Consider the following 18047-nt stretch of genomic DNA (forward strand, 5'->3'; position numbering starts at 1 on the left):
TTTACACTTCAGACAACTCTCACTGAAATCAGACCATATAAGTCACTGCAAAGGTGCTCTGCTGTTGTCATACCTATGCCACACTGGCTCATTATTCTGCTGTAGCTGTATATAAGTGTGCATATGTGAAGTTTGTGAGCCAAACTTTGTGTAAAACGTCAGGAAGAAGAGATGATGTGTGGATTTTTTTGAAAAGTAGATCAGAGAGAGAATTAAAATGCCATAAGTTATTTATTTAATTGTTAGGCCGTATACATATTTAATGATTCAAGAGCACATGCTGAAAGCCTTTTGTCTTTCATTGCAGTTGTACCATGACCCCAGTGTTGTAATGGAAATATGCTTAGCTCAAGAAATGCTGTCAAGTTTAGACACACATGTACACACAGCAATCGTATGCACAAGCACACACACACACACACACACACACACATACACACACACACACAAGCAGACCTTGTTAATGGGGAAAAAGACAACAACATGGAGCAATAGACAAGCAGTCCGGCTGGTCCAGGGAGGTGATAATGTGATCCCACAGCTCAGCTGGATGCTGTGCAGGGGACTGGTGTTTTATCACAGGCTGGGAGAGAGAGACGCAGTCAGACAGAGAGACATTGACTGTGCTCACAGAGCAATGATATAATGGCTTTAAAGGCCTACATGACCCACAGCTCTTGGGTGAAATAACACACTGAATAAGATGCATGAAATAGAAAGAAAGCAACAAAAGTCACTGAATCTAATGGTGAACCAAAGAAAAAGAAAGGGCCATTAACATCCTTTGGGCCATTCATTGTTAATCTTGCAGTGCTACTACCACCAAGTCATGATATTAATTTGATAACAGTAAAACCATTCAGGAGATGGCGCCATGGGCCAGTGGTTAACACAAATTCTCTGACAAGTTCTGATGTATTACTCATACAATTGAAGCAAATTTGTGTACCAATTAGGGCTGCAACTAATGATTATTTTGATAATCGATTAATCTAACGATTATTGGAACAATTATTAGACTATTCGGCAATTATTGCAACCATTAATCATTAGCTTTTAACCAATTATTCAGCTTGTGCCCCGGCTTAAAATTTTGTATTAAATGTTCTTACTAACAATAAAGAGGAAAAAAAATATATATTTTAAAAATAATTATTTCACTGAATTAAATGGGAAAAATTACTTGGAATTTCTTTACTGAATCAAACTTAATAAAATGTAAAAAAAAAAAAAAGAATATTGTTATGAAGTGTTTTTGGTCTTGTTTTCCATTAAAAAATTTCTAAAAATCCTTAAAAAAAATACATTTACTTGAGAAGCAACATATATGATATTTAGACTTGGTTTAAGAGGATGTATGCATTAAGAGGATGTATGGGGCGGCTTTGGCTCAGGTGTTAGAGCGGGTTGTCCACCAATCACAGTGGACAATCACAGGGTTGGCGGTTTGATTCACGGACCACATGATTCCACATGCAGAAGTGTCCTTGGGCAAGACACTGTAATCCCAAGTTTAACCTTAGATACTGCTAAGGTTAAAAAGGCGCTATATACTGTAAGTGCAGACCATTTACCATGTATCTTAAATATAAATGTACTTTGGTTATACGTGTATTTTTTTCACTTGGTTATACTTCTACAAGTGCAGTAAAGACAAAATATACTTATATTCAAGATCTATTCTCTAATAGTAAGTATAAATATCTTATATGCTGCTTCTCAGGTGAATGCATCTTTTTATAAAGGATTTTTAGATATATTAAAATATTTGTATTTTTGATATTATATTCACATTCTTTGATCATTTTTTTTCTTCTGCAGTAAAGCTGCTAACATTTTTTACATTGTTTTAAATTAGTTTTATATATTTTTATTGGAAAACAAGCCAAAACAAATCACAAACATATTTTGTTGCAATGTATAATGGGGTGAAGACTACCCTCTCTCATCTTTCTGTTTACTTCAATCCATCCTTAACTCACAAAAGAAAACCTCTCTCTTGATATGCACAATGTCACAGATATTATAATTCAATTTATGAATCACAATTAAAGTTGCGTTATAATCTAGCTTTAGCAAGTGCGGGCTCGAGGGAAGAGCGTCCCCGCGACAGAATGTGCATCAGCCGGATACAGTTTCAATCTCTCCCCCTTAGACCGGGACAATCGCACAACTCATAGAAGAGGCGCTGACCACACAGAGAAATACCAGTTTCGGAGTTTGTAGTTAATTACATGAACTGATCCATATTATTTGCAGTTTTAATGTGTTATAGCTTTATTAAAGAGCTATAACACATTAAACTTTATTGAAGAGCTCTGTCTCCACTTATTCCACAATGAGTGTGCTTCTGTATTTACTTATTTTGTATTTTTTAGAGTGCATTTGTGAGCTGTGTAATTCTTCCTCTCCTCAGTCAGGCGTGAACTGCAGTGCTGCTCTCGTGTGTCTTCATTAGAGTTTAATGTGATCCCCATGTTACGTTAAATGAGATCAAACGACTATTCAGCAATGACAATTTTTGTTGACAATTTGTTGTCAACTAATCATTTCAGCCCTAGTACCAATCAAGTTCCACTCCATAATTTCCTGTCCTCATTCTTTTATCCCTATCAGGGGGTCAGGAATCGGATCGTTAGTAGGTCCCCATTAGCCCTGCTTGAACTACACCCTAAGATAGCAAAAAAAGCATGTTTCTCCATTGGTAGCCATTCAAAAGTACAATTCAAAACCATTCAAAGTCAATAAAACTGGCAAAAAAAAAGAAAACAGTACAACACAGAACACAAAAGGAATCCTTTGCAAATCAAGTATCTCTCTCTATCCATCGGTATCACAAGTGGCATATTCCCAATCACAGGTCAGATTAGGTGCTGCATACGGATGAAGAGGCCGATGCTGATCACCAGCTTCACATTGCTTCGGTTACCGATAAGTCCACTAATGCCCTTGTTAGTACCCACTCGACGACCCTACAATCACACAGAACTTCTCGATATCCATTAGATCCCATTCTGCCTCTCTCCTAACCTGAACAAATGCAGATTAATGCACAAGGCCTTCTCAGATCAGAGTGTGCGTTGGCAGGGGTAAATCATGGAGGGATCATAAGGTGGACCTTTGATCTTTTAAAAAGTCCCTCATCACTTGGCTGCAATGGATGAAGTTGTCTGCCGCACCATAAGCTTGTCATTTTGGCCCATGTGATAGAATCTATGGACCGGGAAGCTCATACATCAGAGCAGTGCTCCTTACCCAGTCATAATAATGTAATATTATAATAATAAAATTACAAATTATAACATAATAAAATTACATATGTGATCACATGAGCAATATGCAATCAGGCATTAAAGAGTAGAGCTGAAAACCTGTAGAGATGAAATAGTAAGAACAGACTGCTGCAACGCAGTGTTTGTTGAAAAAGTTAGGCGATTGGTGAACAGCTTTAGCTACCTGAAAGTGAGAAGTTGTAGCATATTTTAGAGCAGCAGAAACATGGAGCAAAGGTAAACAGCTGAGAGACAGAACAGAGTTGATCAGTGGGAGGACTATAGATAATTCATGTGGTGTCAAGAAGGTTGAGCAGGACAAGTACCGTACTTTGGTCTAACTTGCAACACTCAGTGCAGAGCATGTCCAGGGGCAATTGAACCACAGAATTGCTTATATTGTGCAAATATTTCTTTTATCTTAGTAATAAAAAAGTCAACCATTGCTTCATCCAGAAACCCTCTGATATGGAGGCCCAAACCTGCATAAATAATAAATGAATAAATCTAATTATAAAAAAAATAAATAAAGGAATAAATATCTTGATATAACAAATATAATTAGTTTTTAATTACATTTATCCCTGAATTTATTATTGTATGACTTTATTCCTTGATTATTTTCTATATTTATTTTTAACTTTATTTTTATTCTTTTTAACTTTTAATTATTTATTCATTTATTTTGCATAATTTTTTACTTATGTGTTAATTTATTTTTACATTTATTTATTCCCACATATATTTATTTCCATATTATATATTCCCATATATATTAATTTATTTATTCACGTATTTATTTTTACTTTTTTGTGTGCAACATGGAAATGAGGGAGGCGGTCCTTGCGGAGCTCCAGTTCATCATTGGATGAGAGCTCAATATTACTTATCGGGAGCAGATGGACGTCCCACCTTAGCACTCTCTGACTCGCACAGATTTTGAATATGCAGGGAAACGTTTTGCAGAGAGTTTAACAATCCAGGATGTGCTACGACATTCATACCAGCATGCAGCTCTCCTAAAACATCAATAAGCACCTCTACTCTAAATGAAACACAGTCATTTGATGCGTGTTATCGACTTAATTCGCAAGTTGCGCAACTCTCTAGATATATGTGAAGAGTCAGCTATAGATTTTTTTTAATTTTTATTGCAGATGTATCCATACATAAACGATCAGGGAAATGAAGCATGGTTGTATCTTTTACAATGAACAATCATAACAACAGAAAACAATATTATGGATTTGCATACATCAAAATATGAAGTTTTATACACAGAAAAAAAAGAAAAGGATGGTTAAATCATATAATTTATGAAACTTGCTCATTTTGTGGTTTTGTTGAAGAAACAGCTCCCCATTTATTTTGTGATTGTAGTATAACCAATACATCTTGGATTGACTTAAGCTCTTATGTTTTTAGCCCCACAAATAGCTATAGTTTGCACGCGATATGGCTATGACCTAACGTCACATCAAAACAAGTCAAGAGTAATCGAGCACATGCTTCAATCTACAATAAGCCAATGGTAAACAGGACCCGCCCACATCTTTATCATACAAGAGACAGAAATGTAAGAATAAATACAAAAATAAATAAATGTGGGAATATTTAAATATAGAAATAAATACATGTGGGAATAAATAAATATAAAAATAAATGAATGCATAAATAAATAATAAAAAACAAAAAAAGTAATTAAAGAATAAAAAATGTTTTAAAGAATAAAAATAAAAAGAGAAAATAATAAATAAAGGAAAAAAGTCATACAAAAATAAATTCAGGAATAACTTTCATTAAAAACTAATTATATTTGTTTTATCAAGACATTTATTCCTTTATTTATTTTCTTATTAATACATTTATTTATTTATGAATTTATTTATTATTTTTGCATGTTTTGTCCTCCATACTCTGAAGCAATAACTGTGATGCTATTGTTATCCAAAGAGACACTTTCTCCAAAATAGAAAGGGTCTTTTTGTAATGCCACTGTTTTTAAAGCAATAACAAAACAATTTCCCCAGTATAATTGGGCAGTTTTAGTGGCTTCCCAGTGATGTGTCAAGGTTGCAAAAATAAATCAATAATAATAATAATAATTAAAATAAAATTATCTATAAAAAACACAGTAGCAGTTAACAGCAAGCACCATCTCAGGCAGCACAGATAACATTAATTGATTGTTTGTTTCAAGGATTCACTGCTGTTTAAATTAGAAAGCAGAGTGTATCAATGAAATCAAAGATTGGATGGCTAAAAATTTCCTTCAACTCAATTCCAACAAAACAAAGGTACTAATTATTGGACCAAAATCCTCTAAAAACAAGCCATTAAAATATAATTTGACTCTCGATGGATGTATTGATACATGGTCTTCAACAGTGAAGAAATTAGGTGTTATATTTGATACCAATCTGTCCTTTCAAAATCAAATTACCAATGTCTGTAGAACGTCTCGGGTTACTTAACTGTAAACCCTGTTCCCTGATAAAAGCGGAACAAGATGCTGCGCTGTTTAGTGCTTTGGGAACAGTTTTAGGTGTGACCAACTGTGAATATGTGTGCAACACGTCAATAAAATTTACTAGAATTTATAGCCTCTACTGGTGACATCAATTTGATGCACCTGTAGCAGGGCTTTAAATAGATGCATCACATGTGCATCGTCAAGTATTTTGTCTGAAGAGCAGTCCTGGGGCATCCCAGTGCGGCAATGAAGTGCAGCATCTCGTTCCACTTTTATCAGAGAACAGAGGTTACAGTTAAGTAACCCGAGACGTTCCCTGTCAAAAAGCTACACTTTGATGCTGCACTGATTTAGCGCTTTGGGAACGAGAATACCCACGCTGCCACACTGTGGATGTCTGGACCCCTTACGGTTGTGTAGTTATGCTCACAAGAGCACGAGAGGTCTCAGACATGAGCTTGTGATGTTGACTCAAGGACATAAGAGCCCAGAATAGCATGAACATCCAAACTATAAAATCTTATGAATGTGTGCGGAGAGGACAAGCCTGCCGCATTACAAACATGTTGCAGAGGGACACCTCTAGCCAAGGCTTTAGAGGAGGCGACCCCTCTGGTAGAGTGAGCCCTGATCCCTACTGACGAAGCTTGACCACGTGCCTCATAGGCCAGGGCAATAGCATCCCTCACCCAATGCGACATTGACTGCTTGGGTGCAAAATTGCTTTTAGCTATTGGGCAAAATCTAAGCAGGCTGGCAAGACAGACAGAGCCTGCAGATCCCCAATTCTTTTTAGAGAAGTAATAGCTATAAGAAAAACCATCTTGACAGTCAGAAGTTTATCAGACGCTGACTCTAGAGGTTCAAAGGGGGTCTCAACCAGACCCTCAAGGACTATTGCTAAGTCCCATGAGGGGATCCTGGTTCTAGCAGGAGGTCTCAGTCACATGGCTCCACGAACCAAGCAAGCGAGCAGAGGATGTCTCCCCATCGGGACCCCGTCATTCAAGGCGTGGCAAGCCAATAGAGCGGCCATGTAAACCCTGAGAGTGGTGGGGCATGTGCCTGCTCACCATTTTTCCTGCAGAAAGTCGAGAACTGAAGCAACCTGGCAGTTAACTGGATCTGCATTATGTGCACTGCACCATCTTTCAAAGATACCCCATTTATTGGCGTAACTTCTTCTAGTAGAGGGAGCCCTAGCACTTAGAATTGTCTCGATGACTTTTTGCCTTTTTTAACCTGGTGATAACTATATTCATAGCGTCACCAAATAAGCCGGAATGCGAAACCGTGAGTGTCCCTCCATGCAGACTAAAGCCAAAATAGACCGGCCAATGGCGCGGGCCGTCTGCTTGGTTGCGCAGAGAGACAGATCCGTGGCTCGATGAAGCTCAGAGAAAGCCTCTTTGTTGACCGTGGTACCAGCACTCAGGCCTTTCAACAGATCAGCCTGGTATGCCTGTAACACTGCCATAGTGTGCAGGGCAGCACCAGCCTGACCTGCTGCCTGATAAGCCTTCCCCACAAGCGTGAAGGTGGTCCTGCACGGCTTTGTGGGGAGAGTGGATCTCTTTAGTGATGATGCCGAGCCAGGTGAGAGATAACCCGCAAGTGTCTCTTCTACCGGCGGCATCACTGAATACCCCCGAGCCTCGGCACCCACAATAGTCGAATATGTTGAAGTCGAGGGCACGAAGACACAGGAAGTATAATGTTTCTTCCATGAACGAGAGAGCTCATCATGGAGGTTATCAAAGAAAGTGTTCCCTTCCCTTTTTTTTTTTTTTGGCCACCAGACAGAAATATGTCTTCTAATTTGGAGAGGTTTGGGGGTCTCTTGTTCATGTGGCCAGTCTAACTGTAGTCTGGCCACAGCCCGAGTAACCACCTCAAGTAATTCCTCAGCCGCTTTATTATTGTGCGTGGAATGTACAGTGGTTCAGCGTCCCCCTCGTGAACCGAAGAGGCGCCGAAGCGCACTTCAGGCTTACGAGAAGGATCAGCTGGATCTGGGAAGAGAGCGAGCGATAGGGATGGACCCATCTCTCGCTCCTCAGCCAGATCTATGCAAGAGCCCCACAATGAAAGAGTGGGTGCTGGCTCTTGGAAGCGAGACAAGTGTGAAGCATTTTGACTGTAAACAGATCGCAATGCTTGCACCCACCCTGCCCCAATGCAAGAGAAGCATGCTCTTCCCCCAAACACACAAAACAAAACTGGTGTGTGTCCATTTTAGCCATAGAGCGTAAACATGGGAACACACACCGCTTGCTTTGTTTTTCAGTCATTCTTTTTCTTCTTTTATTTTTTTAAAGAAAATAGAAAGAGAAAGGTTTCTGCGCACTGCATAACAATTCTAACTCCTAACAGAGGAAAGTATAAAGTTCTGACATTCAAGAAGCACAACACACACAGAATGATCTGAAGACAAAATATCTGACGATGCACCTGTGACCCATCTAATTATAGCCCTGCAACAGGTGCATCCAATTGATGTCACCAGCAGAGGCTATAAATTCTAATCAATTTCATTGACGTTTTGCACACATATTCACAGTTGGTCACACCTAAAACTGTTCCCAAAGCGCTAAATCAGCGCAGCATCAAAGTGTAGCTTTTTGACAGGGAACAGCATTCTTCAACCAAAGAAATATTGCTAAATGAACACACATGATCTCTGTTGCTGATGCCGAAAAACTAATTAATGCGTTCATGACATCGAGACTGCATTACTGATAGGATGTCCAGCAAGATTAATAAATAAACTTCAATTGGTTTAAAATGCAGCAACCAGAGTGCTTACTAAAACCAGGAAATATGAGCACCATTTTATCTTCATTACATTGGCTACCTGTTAAATTTTGTATTAATTTTAATTTTAAAATTCTGTTAACTGCGTACAAAGCTTTGAATGGTCTAGCTCTGCAGTACTTATGTGAACTATGTTATGTTTCATCACGTTCATTAGAATCACAAAAATTGTGGCATGTTAATAGGTCCTAGAATATCAAAATCCACAAAAGGAGGTAAATCCTTTTCATATTTGGCTCCTAAATTATGGAATAGTCTCCCTAACACAGTTCGGAACGCAGACACACTCACTGAGTTTAAACATTTATTTAACCAGGCATACACCTAATTTATCTATCAACTCACAATTAGGCTGCTTTAGTTAGGTCTGCCGGAACAAAAAAACAGAAACACTGATCCTGATCGATAACTCTGCAATAAATTGAATGGCATCTAAGCTAATATTATTGAAATTGTATCCTGTCTCAACCTTGAGACTCCTATCCTGAGGTCACCAGAACTAGCTGGATCCAGCTCCATTCCTGCTTTGTGTTGGACTCCACTGCTACATGCCTCTGAGTGATGACGACAAAATGCAGCCGGTGCCAGCCAAACATCGATGGACTTCAGAGGATGAACTGATGCAATCTCCAACCATAAGACATGAGATACATCATATGCCATTGTCTGAACCTTGGATTTAAGATAGACCGTACCGAAATTACCGGCCGGTTGAACTGCGATGCACCTCACTGATATCTGCCTCCATCACCTTGCTCTTAGGATAACTACACTCTTATAATGAAATACATAGACTATCAATGAACTGCCAACAAAAGCCTTTGTCAGCCAACTAACTAAGGACTATGCATCTATGTGAACTTCTGCAGTTAATTCAGGATGAACTTCAAAGACGTTAGTCATTAATCTTACAGTTCTTGCAAATTCTTTTTTTAAACACTGACCCTTAACACTTACTTAGTTTTACAATTTTAAACCATGACTTGTACTCTACATAATTAAATAATATTGGCATTATAATCATAATGTTTCTCCCAAGGTTATTTTTCATAACATCTTATGGAGTTTTGTGTTCCTTGACACAATCACCTTGTCTTGTTCACTGGGTCACTGGGTTTTAATACAATTATTATTTAATTACTTATTTTTAAACACAGTTCACAATCGTATTTCATCAAGCTACACAGTGATGACTCTGACACTTTATATATATTACAGTTTCATTTTCTGTTAATGCATAATTTTCTGTATAGCTGCTTTGAAACGATGCATGTTGTGAAAGGCGTTGTACAAATAAAAATGACTTGACTTGACTTACATTCAAACTTGTACATTCAAATCCCCTTAGCTATAGGGCACACATCCAAATGCCACTGATATAGAGCAAGCTAGATCTGAAAGCAACTTTTCTACAATGTCCCTCCACTGCAAAATGGCTATTTTCATTTGGAATTAGAGCAGTGTAGCTTTAACGCAGGCCAACATTAGATTTATATCCCTTCTCGGCTGCAGTCATTGTGCTCTGTGAAACTAATCCACTCTGGCATTCATTACAAAATGACAGAGCTCTACTAATTAATATTTGATAGAAAAGTTATAAAATTTTTATATTGTAATGTAATTAATAATAACATAATTAATATTTCAGGGTTAAGTTGTAGGCTCGCAATAAATGAAGCGATGAGAATAATACTGAACTCAAATGCTTATATACTGTACATGGATGCATTATTGTTTAATTAGTGTCAAATGTAGAATGTGAAACACTGATATTGATTTAAACCCCCCAAAAAGCCATGCCTTTAAGTAGGTCAATCTGTTTGCAAATGTCTCTTTTAAATGCCCCCCCATTAAATAATAGAATGAGCAGCTATTCTAGTTTTAATGCTGAAATAAGCTTCACACTACACCGGACATCAGCATAAAGGAGACATGAATCAAATTAATAGTTGTTTGCTTGTGCAAAACACAATTTCTAAAAGTAAATAAATCAATAAAATAAGGGACACCTCAACTGTCTGGCTGCACAGTATCTCTCAAGTGTTGTCATACTCTCTAGACGATACCAAAGTAAAACAAATGTCCACAGGCACATATCCTTTTTCTTTTCTGAATTAATAATCAAAGCCATTTTCTTGAATTCAGATTGACAGTCCCAGGGATCTTGTTCTTTAGCTCAGATTGCTTAATATGAATAGCTTATTATCCATTCTCTTTTCTCCACAACCACATATAATCCCATCAGAGATAAGAGCACAGTATTGTAAGAAAGCACATCAGACAGCAATGCTATTAGTGTTGAGTACATTTGCACTCCACAAAGAAGAATGGTGTCCATCATTATCTGTTGTGATTAGGCACCACAGTCTGCTTAAGCCAAATGAGGAGGGAACAAAGCCATGCGCAAGATTATATCTAACTGTCATATGCTGTAATCAAACTGACAATATTTTAAGTAAACACATCCAAAGCACTCTTTGTTGGACAAAGGCTGCAATTTGTTCTTTTCTGGCCCTAATTCTTATGAGTGTTTATGTAAAAATGTAATGCATTCAAATGGACTACAGCTACTACTTTGTTAGAAAGCCCATTAAGAAATCCCATGCACTTTCTATGGTGAGGCTTTAGATTGCAATGTTGGGGGACCCAAGCCTGTAATGGATTAGAGCCATTAATGATGAAGCTTGAACTGTCTGGCATGGTCTTTTTAGTATAGGACATTAGATTGAGATTCATGAATACCTTATATAAATGGGGTAAAAATTCATAATAGCAAACCCCTGCCCAAAATATTGGTGAGAAAGTGTAATTTAACTGGATGACCATCTAAACCAGCTCAGTCTTGTTTAGAGGGGTTATGCCCGGAGCATATCAAAGCACCAAGAGCAGCGTGAGTTCTGCTGTGTTTGACATGCCCTTCAGAAGCAGGTGACAGTGAGCTGTATCTTCAGCTCAATGAGTCAGAGCATCGAGAACACACAGCCATGCTGAACATTAAGGACCATGCTGTCATGTACCAAAAAAACCTCCTCATCTCCCTTTCTCTCTCTCTCTCTCTCTCTCTCTCTCTCTCTCTCTCTCTCTCTCTCTCTCTCTCTCTCTCTCCTTTTTTTCCTTTCTTGGCCCTGCCATGCCCACTTCTACATGTATGCTAATCGTCTCCTCCAACTGGCAGCTGGTGCTCAAGGGGAGTTTGTGCACTGACAAGACAGGAGCTGGGTGTATAATTAAACATCAGACCGGCACATAATAAAAGCTAAAGGATGAAATTAGTGTAATCTCGGCCTGAGGATTCTCGATAATCAGCCCACAACCACACGCCTGGTAAAGATGGCAGGGAAAGTGACAAGAAAAAAAAAACATCCTGATTTGAATGACCCATTTGAATCACACACCTCCCACTCCTTATTTGATTCATTTTTTAATTAGAGAGACACTGTGAGGGAGAACTGCAGATCTTTGGTGATGGAGAGAGGGAGAGACAGAGAGCAGAGGGATGTTCAACAGGGTGGCTTCCTATCTCACTGCAACATGGAACTTATCAGAGCTCTGCAAGCATACTCATGAGCACTTAACCTTGTGGTGCAAGAAAATATATATAAAAAAAGATCACAGCAGAAAAATGAAGCTCAATCAATGCTGGCCCACCAAGGAAGCCTAATACAGTATAGTATCCCTTGCACTCGAGCATTCACCTCGACTGTCCATGCAATGTCCTCCAAAAGACAATAATTCTGCTCACAGCCAAGTTAGGTAGAGCCACCTTGTGCACAAATACTTCATGACATTGAATAAAGCACAACATATTACAGCGTAGCAGAACAGCACATTGCTGTCTGAGTGCTCCAGGCTTTCTCCATCACCAACAGAGAGCTGTAAAGCATTGTGGATTTTTCAGCCAGAAAGCATCGCACTCATTCGCCCTTATACCTTGGAGATCATCATGGGAAGCAAATTTATTGTGTTTGTTTATTCATTTCTGCTGATCAAAAGGTATGGAAGAATCCAACAAAGGCTGTTTAATTGTAGCTCTTGAAAAATGTATGCCGCTCTTAAGGACTTTTTTGTGTCACGCCGATATCGGGAAAACACGGGTGTAAAAGCCACATGAAAGCGCATGTTTAATTCACATGCCTAAATAGCGAGAGGAGGCAATCAAAAAACCAGGAGAATTCAAGTAAGGGGCCTTAATTACCTGAGGCCCTGCCAAATTTTAGACATGCAAATGATGACATTTTCCTCCACGGTGATGGTGAGGCTAGTGCTCAGAGCAGTGATTAGAGCAGCAATGCTAATCCATTCTTAATATAACACATTTTTACAACTTTCCATTACAATAAAAAAAAATAATAATAATAATAACAGCAAATTATGGTACATGGATAACAATATTGTTATTCAGGACAGTCAGGGTCATATATAATATATTCCACAAGAAACTAGAAAGATTTGCCCTATTTGGAAAAATTATTATTTTGAGAAAAAACCATCCCTTTTTGGCTATGGTCAAATGCTAGTGGTTGGACAAATAAAGTGCCAGGTCAGGCTCCTGAGGTTCATGCTTGCAGTGATCTGTGAACAAGCTGCTTTGGCCTGCGCCGACTATAGTCCTCTCAGGACACAGAGCTCTCTACACAGCTTCTGTGCCAGGTTGCACTCCTACACCATTAATATCAATGCACCTCATTAGAGACATGCATGAAGGCATACCTTATTAAACCTGTAAAATGAAGTTCCTTTACATACTGTAAGTGTTTCAGAACATTTTCAGGATTTCTTGGAACTGTGTTTTCCTTTGGCCTAATTGGCCATTGCATTGTAGCAGTTAAAAACGGAATCGGTGGGAAAGTTAGGCTCTGGCATTGATGCCAACCTTGCCCTCTTCATCACAGCAATTATTGCTCTCTTACAAAATGTGAAACGAAAAGGCATTCAGGCAGCAGAATGAATGTTTCCACATAATAAGTAAGCTTAATATTCAGCAGACAATTAGACTACTTACCCTGCCAACCAGAATTGAATCGGGTCCAGAGAACTCCTCCAACACAAACATTTGATTCCAAACCCATCCTCTTTTAGCACGACTCAGGATTCTTTGTCCTTCTCTTGGCCGGTTTTGCAGGATCATGTCTGATGCCGACTGTAAACTTTGTGACTGATTATTTAGCTGAACCATTGAAGAGTACGGCACACAAGTAATCCACACTAGCAAGAGGGAAGTCCATAGATCTCGCTGCATCTCCTCTCCTTGTTTTAGCATTTTTGTAATATTTTCTCTCTATGTCTTTCTTTTGTTTCCCCTCCCAAATGTCAGTGGTTGACCAGCTGACAGACAGCTGAATGGTTACTCTTTTGTTCTATGCATCTCCCAGCTTGAGTTCATGTTGTGAAGAGGGTCACGGATGTACTCTGATCTGTCTCCAGAACAGAGAGAAGAGAGACACAGTGAAATGCGACATCCATTAGTTGGTTCTTCAGTGTAATAGATCTAGAGGGAAGAAGGAAATGCAGATTTACAGCAAGTGCATGTAAATAAAGTGGACATGATTGAGGAGAGAAGTCTCAAAGTCAGTTTGATGTAACATCAAAATCACAAATAAACAAATCAGAGGATATTTGCCTTCTCATGTTTTTCAATCTATGGGATTTTTTTTAGGAACTATGTGATTAAGCATAGAAGACAATATGTCTTGTGCCCCCACATACTTTGCGAGAACCAATTACATATTTAACACCAACAATTGTTTTGAGAATGATGCAAAAATGTTATCCAATAAAAAGCAGACAGTCATGAGCCTTTTTATTTTTATGAACAAAAATTATTTCAAAGCCTTTGATATATTACCAAATTATGGTATACTATGTCATTCTGTGTTATAAAAAATAGCTCATGCAAAAAGATTTAGAAATGTTAGGATTTTGAAATCTGAAAATCCAACAATTCTTGATGTAATTAGAACATTTTCCCATAAACCATTATTTAGGTATTTATAATTATTGGTTGTGGTTATGAGAAGAGAGAACGTAGTTTGCACCAACACTAAAATTATTTTGCACTTATGATTCTGCTAAATAGTGTATATTGGTGGTACTAGGTGTTACTGCGAAATCAAAATTAAATGTCCAGGGTATTTTCCTTTCTAGTTCACCATACACCAATGACAAGCTGCATTCACAAAACTGGATTATTTAGCTGAATGGTTTCAAGCAGTATCTTCTAAAGAACTCTATTAACTCTTATTTCGTATGTTTCCAGTCATCAGTAGAAAGTAAAAATGTAACACAATGAATTCAATCTACTCACAAGTAAAATAATATTAAAAAAATATATATCAAGATAAATAAATAAATAAGCCTTTAGTAGTAGTAATAAGCCAAAAGCGTAAAAAGAAATTACAATTTTAAATTATACATTTAAATAATAATTACCATGTAGGCTAGTAAGTTAGCTAAACATTTGAAACAAGCAGCTTACTCCGTCTTCACACTAAGTAATTCCAGTTTGCAGTAGCGTTCTATTAGTGAAGTGTTTATACAGAAAGCGGCAGACAGAGCGGAGACAGGTTATTATTTAACTAAACGAGCAAAAGCGACGCGACAATGAGAATTTCAGTACCATCAGCAAAGGACAGCTCCTAACTCAAAAAGTGGCGCTGTGAAACTAGCTTACTATTTCTTTCGAATGAGTACGAAAAAGCAAGATACCTAAAACACTACTCTAGAAGCAGTGTAGCTTTGCTTAAAAATATACACGGCACATCGACTTGCATAAATTGACTAACTGAAGAATCCACAAGCCACCTTCCTCTCTAAAGTGAACAAAAATATTTGATGAACGACATTTCGGAACGACATGCTTAACAAATGATGAACAACATCTACGCTGATTTATTATCTGGTCTGCAGGTGTAGACTGACCGGTTTGTCAAGCTGTCTCAATCTCGGATCAATCACTGTAGCGCAAACAGGATCAAATGAAAATATGCACTGTTTCTGTCAAGCCGAATGAACGAGCATACACGCGCCTTCCGCCAAATGACACATACTGTCTAAAATACACATGCATACACATATATCTTTAGTACTTACAGTGTATCAGTATATCATCCGAAAAACACAGATAGGGGAAAAAAAAAGACCTGACTTGTTTCAGAAAACCACTGGCTCTTGTCTTTTTTTTTTTTTTTTTTTTTTGTCAATTTAATATGGACAAGAAAAATCCAAAATAAGTTGCCAGATGCAGTGGGGGAGCAATTGGGATCCGTACAGTTTAGCGACTTGGCGTTGACAGGGTGTCGCGGAGCTCCGGCATGCTCGCTCGTTGAGTGGAAGAGTGAGGAGAGATGGACAAGAGCTGTTTGGTGGGAAGAGCCTCCCCTCTGCCGCTCATTGGGCTGATAAAGAGGCAGGTCCTCAGCCCTGGCAATGAATGCATATGCCCGTACCCTGGTAATACTGAACTTTTATGGCAGTATTTTGAAGCTTTTTTGTCCACTTTTATTTATTTATTTTTTATTTTATTTTTTGCAAAACGCATTGTGCTACTGCTAACAATGCATTTATAATGTATTGCCAGCTTCAAATGCTCGCGTCTTGAGACACTTGTGCGACGGTCCTCTGATTGTCCACCTCATTCCGTCCTGCGATTTGAATTGGATGGGATCTCACATGACTAGGAGCCAAAGTCTATACGCTGTGCTGCTTAATGAACAGTGTCACTGGCACTCTTTGTGGCCTGCATTATTGCAGTATGAGACTGAGCTGCTCCCTTTCCCCGACTGTTACTTTACTGTGTTAGCTACTAAATTGGTATTTTCACGTGCATGGACAGTAAAAACGGGCAGATGCAAAGACAAAGATGGTCTTTAATGTAAAATTAAACTCTTTACTATTAAATCAACAAGTGCGTGCATTGCTGCCTATTTTATGCTGTCATTTTATATTTATCTGAATTTTAGATTAAGAAATATATTTAAATATACATACCAGCTGCTGCACCATTCATATGGGCACATGTGACTTATCTAAACACGTTTCTTGCTTGCATTCACTCCATTAAGACTCTATAGTGGTTACAGGCACCAACGTGGCCATAATATAATCTGGATCCTGGATGCATCACATTCGAGATCTCCGATTATTGTGGCTCCCTCTAGCGGCCACAAATCCAAATCGGCATCAGGAGTGTTCTGGACAGTGGTCAGTTAAAGCCACTAAAATGCACTGGTTCAATAAATTAGCATCCTCACTGGTAATAACTTTTTAGGCTCTTCCTTTGTGGAACACAAAATGGACTAACGGTTTTAAACAACATGAGATTCGTTTTGTATAATTTTAAACAAAACCATATTCTTAGTAAGGTATTGATCACAATATATCTCAGTATCAAAAATATTTTTTAAAGGATAAGTTAAGCTTTACTAGACATACTTCTAAGGCTGTTCACATAGAAATAGATATTTTGACGAAACCCTTTAGTATGTTAGTATTTTCTATATACATGATTTACATAAAAATCTGTTTAATAATGTTTAGTCATATATTATATTATCATACATATATTATCTAGGTTGGTTGGTTTGGTTTTAGTTAACTTTGGATGTCACATCACAAATTGATCATGGATATAAAACAGCTAACATTTTTCATCCTTCCAGAGTTTCTATTTAACTCTATTTAGTTCTGTTCTGCAGTTTGTCAAGCTGCTCTCTAGCATTTTTTTCTCTATGTCATTGATTAATTCCACTGACACAGCCTTTACCGGTGATCAAAATATCAGACGTCTTCTGAAAAAGGCAAAGTAAGTGAAGGGGAAACGGTCTTTACAGCCCAGGCTTCCTCAATCGATCATTGGTTACTACATTGTCAGTGGAATTAATCACAGGGCTGGTGCACCGTGAACTGCTGGCACCCTTCTCCACACACCTCAGCCCTGTCATTTGTGAATGGTGACAACAGCCTCCGCAAACAAACAGGAAACAAGCTGTGATTTATTAATTTGTCCCTGCATTTACATCAAATTGTTTAGAGAGGCATGACAATTACATGGGGATTTTCTCAACTGTCTCACTTAGAAGTGAAGCCATGTCCAATACAATTGTCTTTATTATTGAAGACTCATTCCTGCAACTTCATACATCTTCCAATATGGCACATCTATGCCCATACACTGTTAAAAAAAAGTAGTTTGCAGATGCTACAATACATTTCAGTGCATAAAAGCATGCACATCTTTATGTTTGCTATTCTGCTATCGTATCTAAGATTAGAACTGTTAAAAGTTTACTGTCTGTGATAATTTCTCAGCACGTGCAACGTTTAATGAAAACAAATCATCATGTGCAGTTGTCCAAACTAGACATTTTTCCCACTTCTCTGCTTTTACACAGCCAGTCATGCATCAGCTTTGGTGAATGAGTAGTATTGTTGGACTCTCCATTAAAAAACACAATCCTACAAGACAAGAAGATAATGGACTGTGTTTATCG

General features: G+C 38.1%; 1 protein-coding gene across 1 annotated transcript in view; it reads right to left on the reverse strand.

Annotated features, from left to right (window-relative positions):
* The window catches only part of LOC127650227 (cadherin-8-like), a 175118-nt gene extending 159257 nt beyond the window's left edge, over positions 1–15861 (reverse strand). The window contains exons 1-2 of the mRNA XM_052135533.1: positions 15649–15861; positions 13562–14047 (exon numbers count right to left, since the gene is read on the reverse strand). Coding sequence (XP_051991493.1) covers positions 13562–13819 — 258 coding nt within the window. The 5' untranslated portion in view covers positions 13820–14047; positions 15649–15861. The remainder of the gene's footprint in view (positions 1–13561; positions 14048–15648) is intronic.
* Between the last annotated feature and the right edge of the window lie 2186 nt (positions 15862–18047).

This window comes from Xyrauchen texanus, chromosome 1 (genome assembly GCF_025860055.1).
Source record: "Xyrauchen texanus isolate HMW12.3.18 chromosome 1, RBS_HiC_50CHRs, whole genome shotgun sequence".
NCBI lineage: Eukaryota > Metazoa > Chordata > Actinopteri > Cypriniformes > Catostomidae > Xyrauchen > Xyrauchen texanus.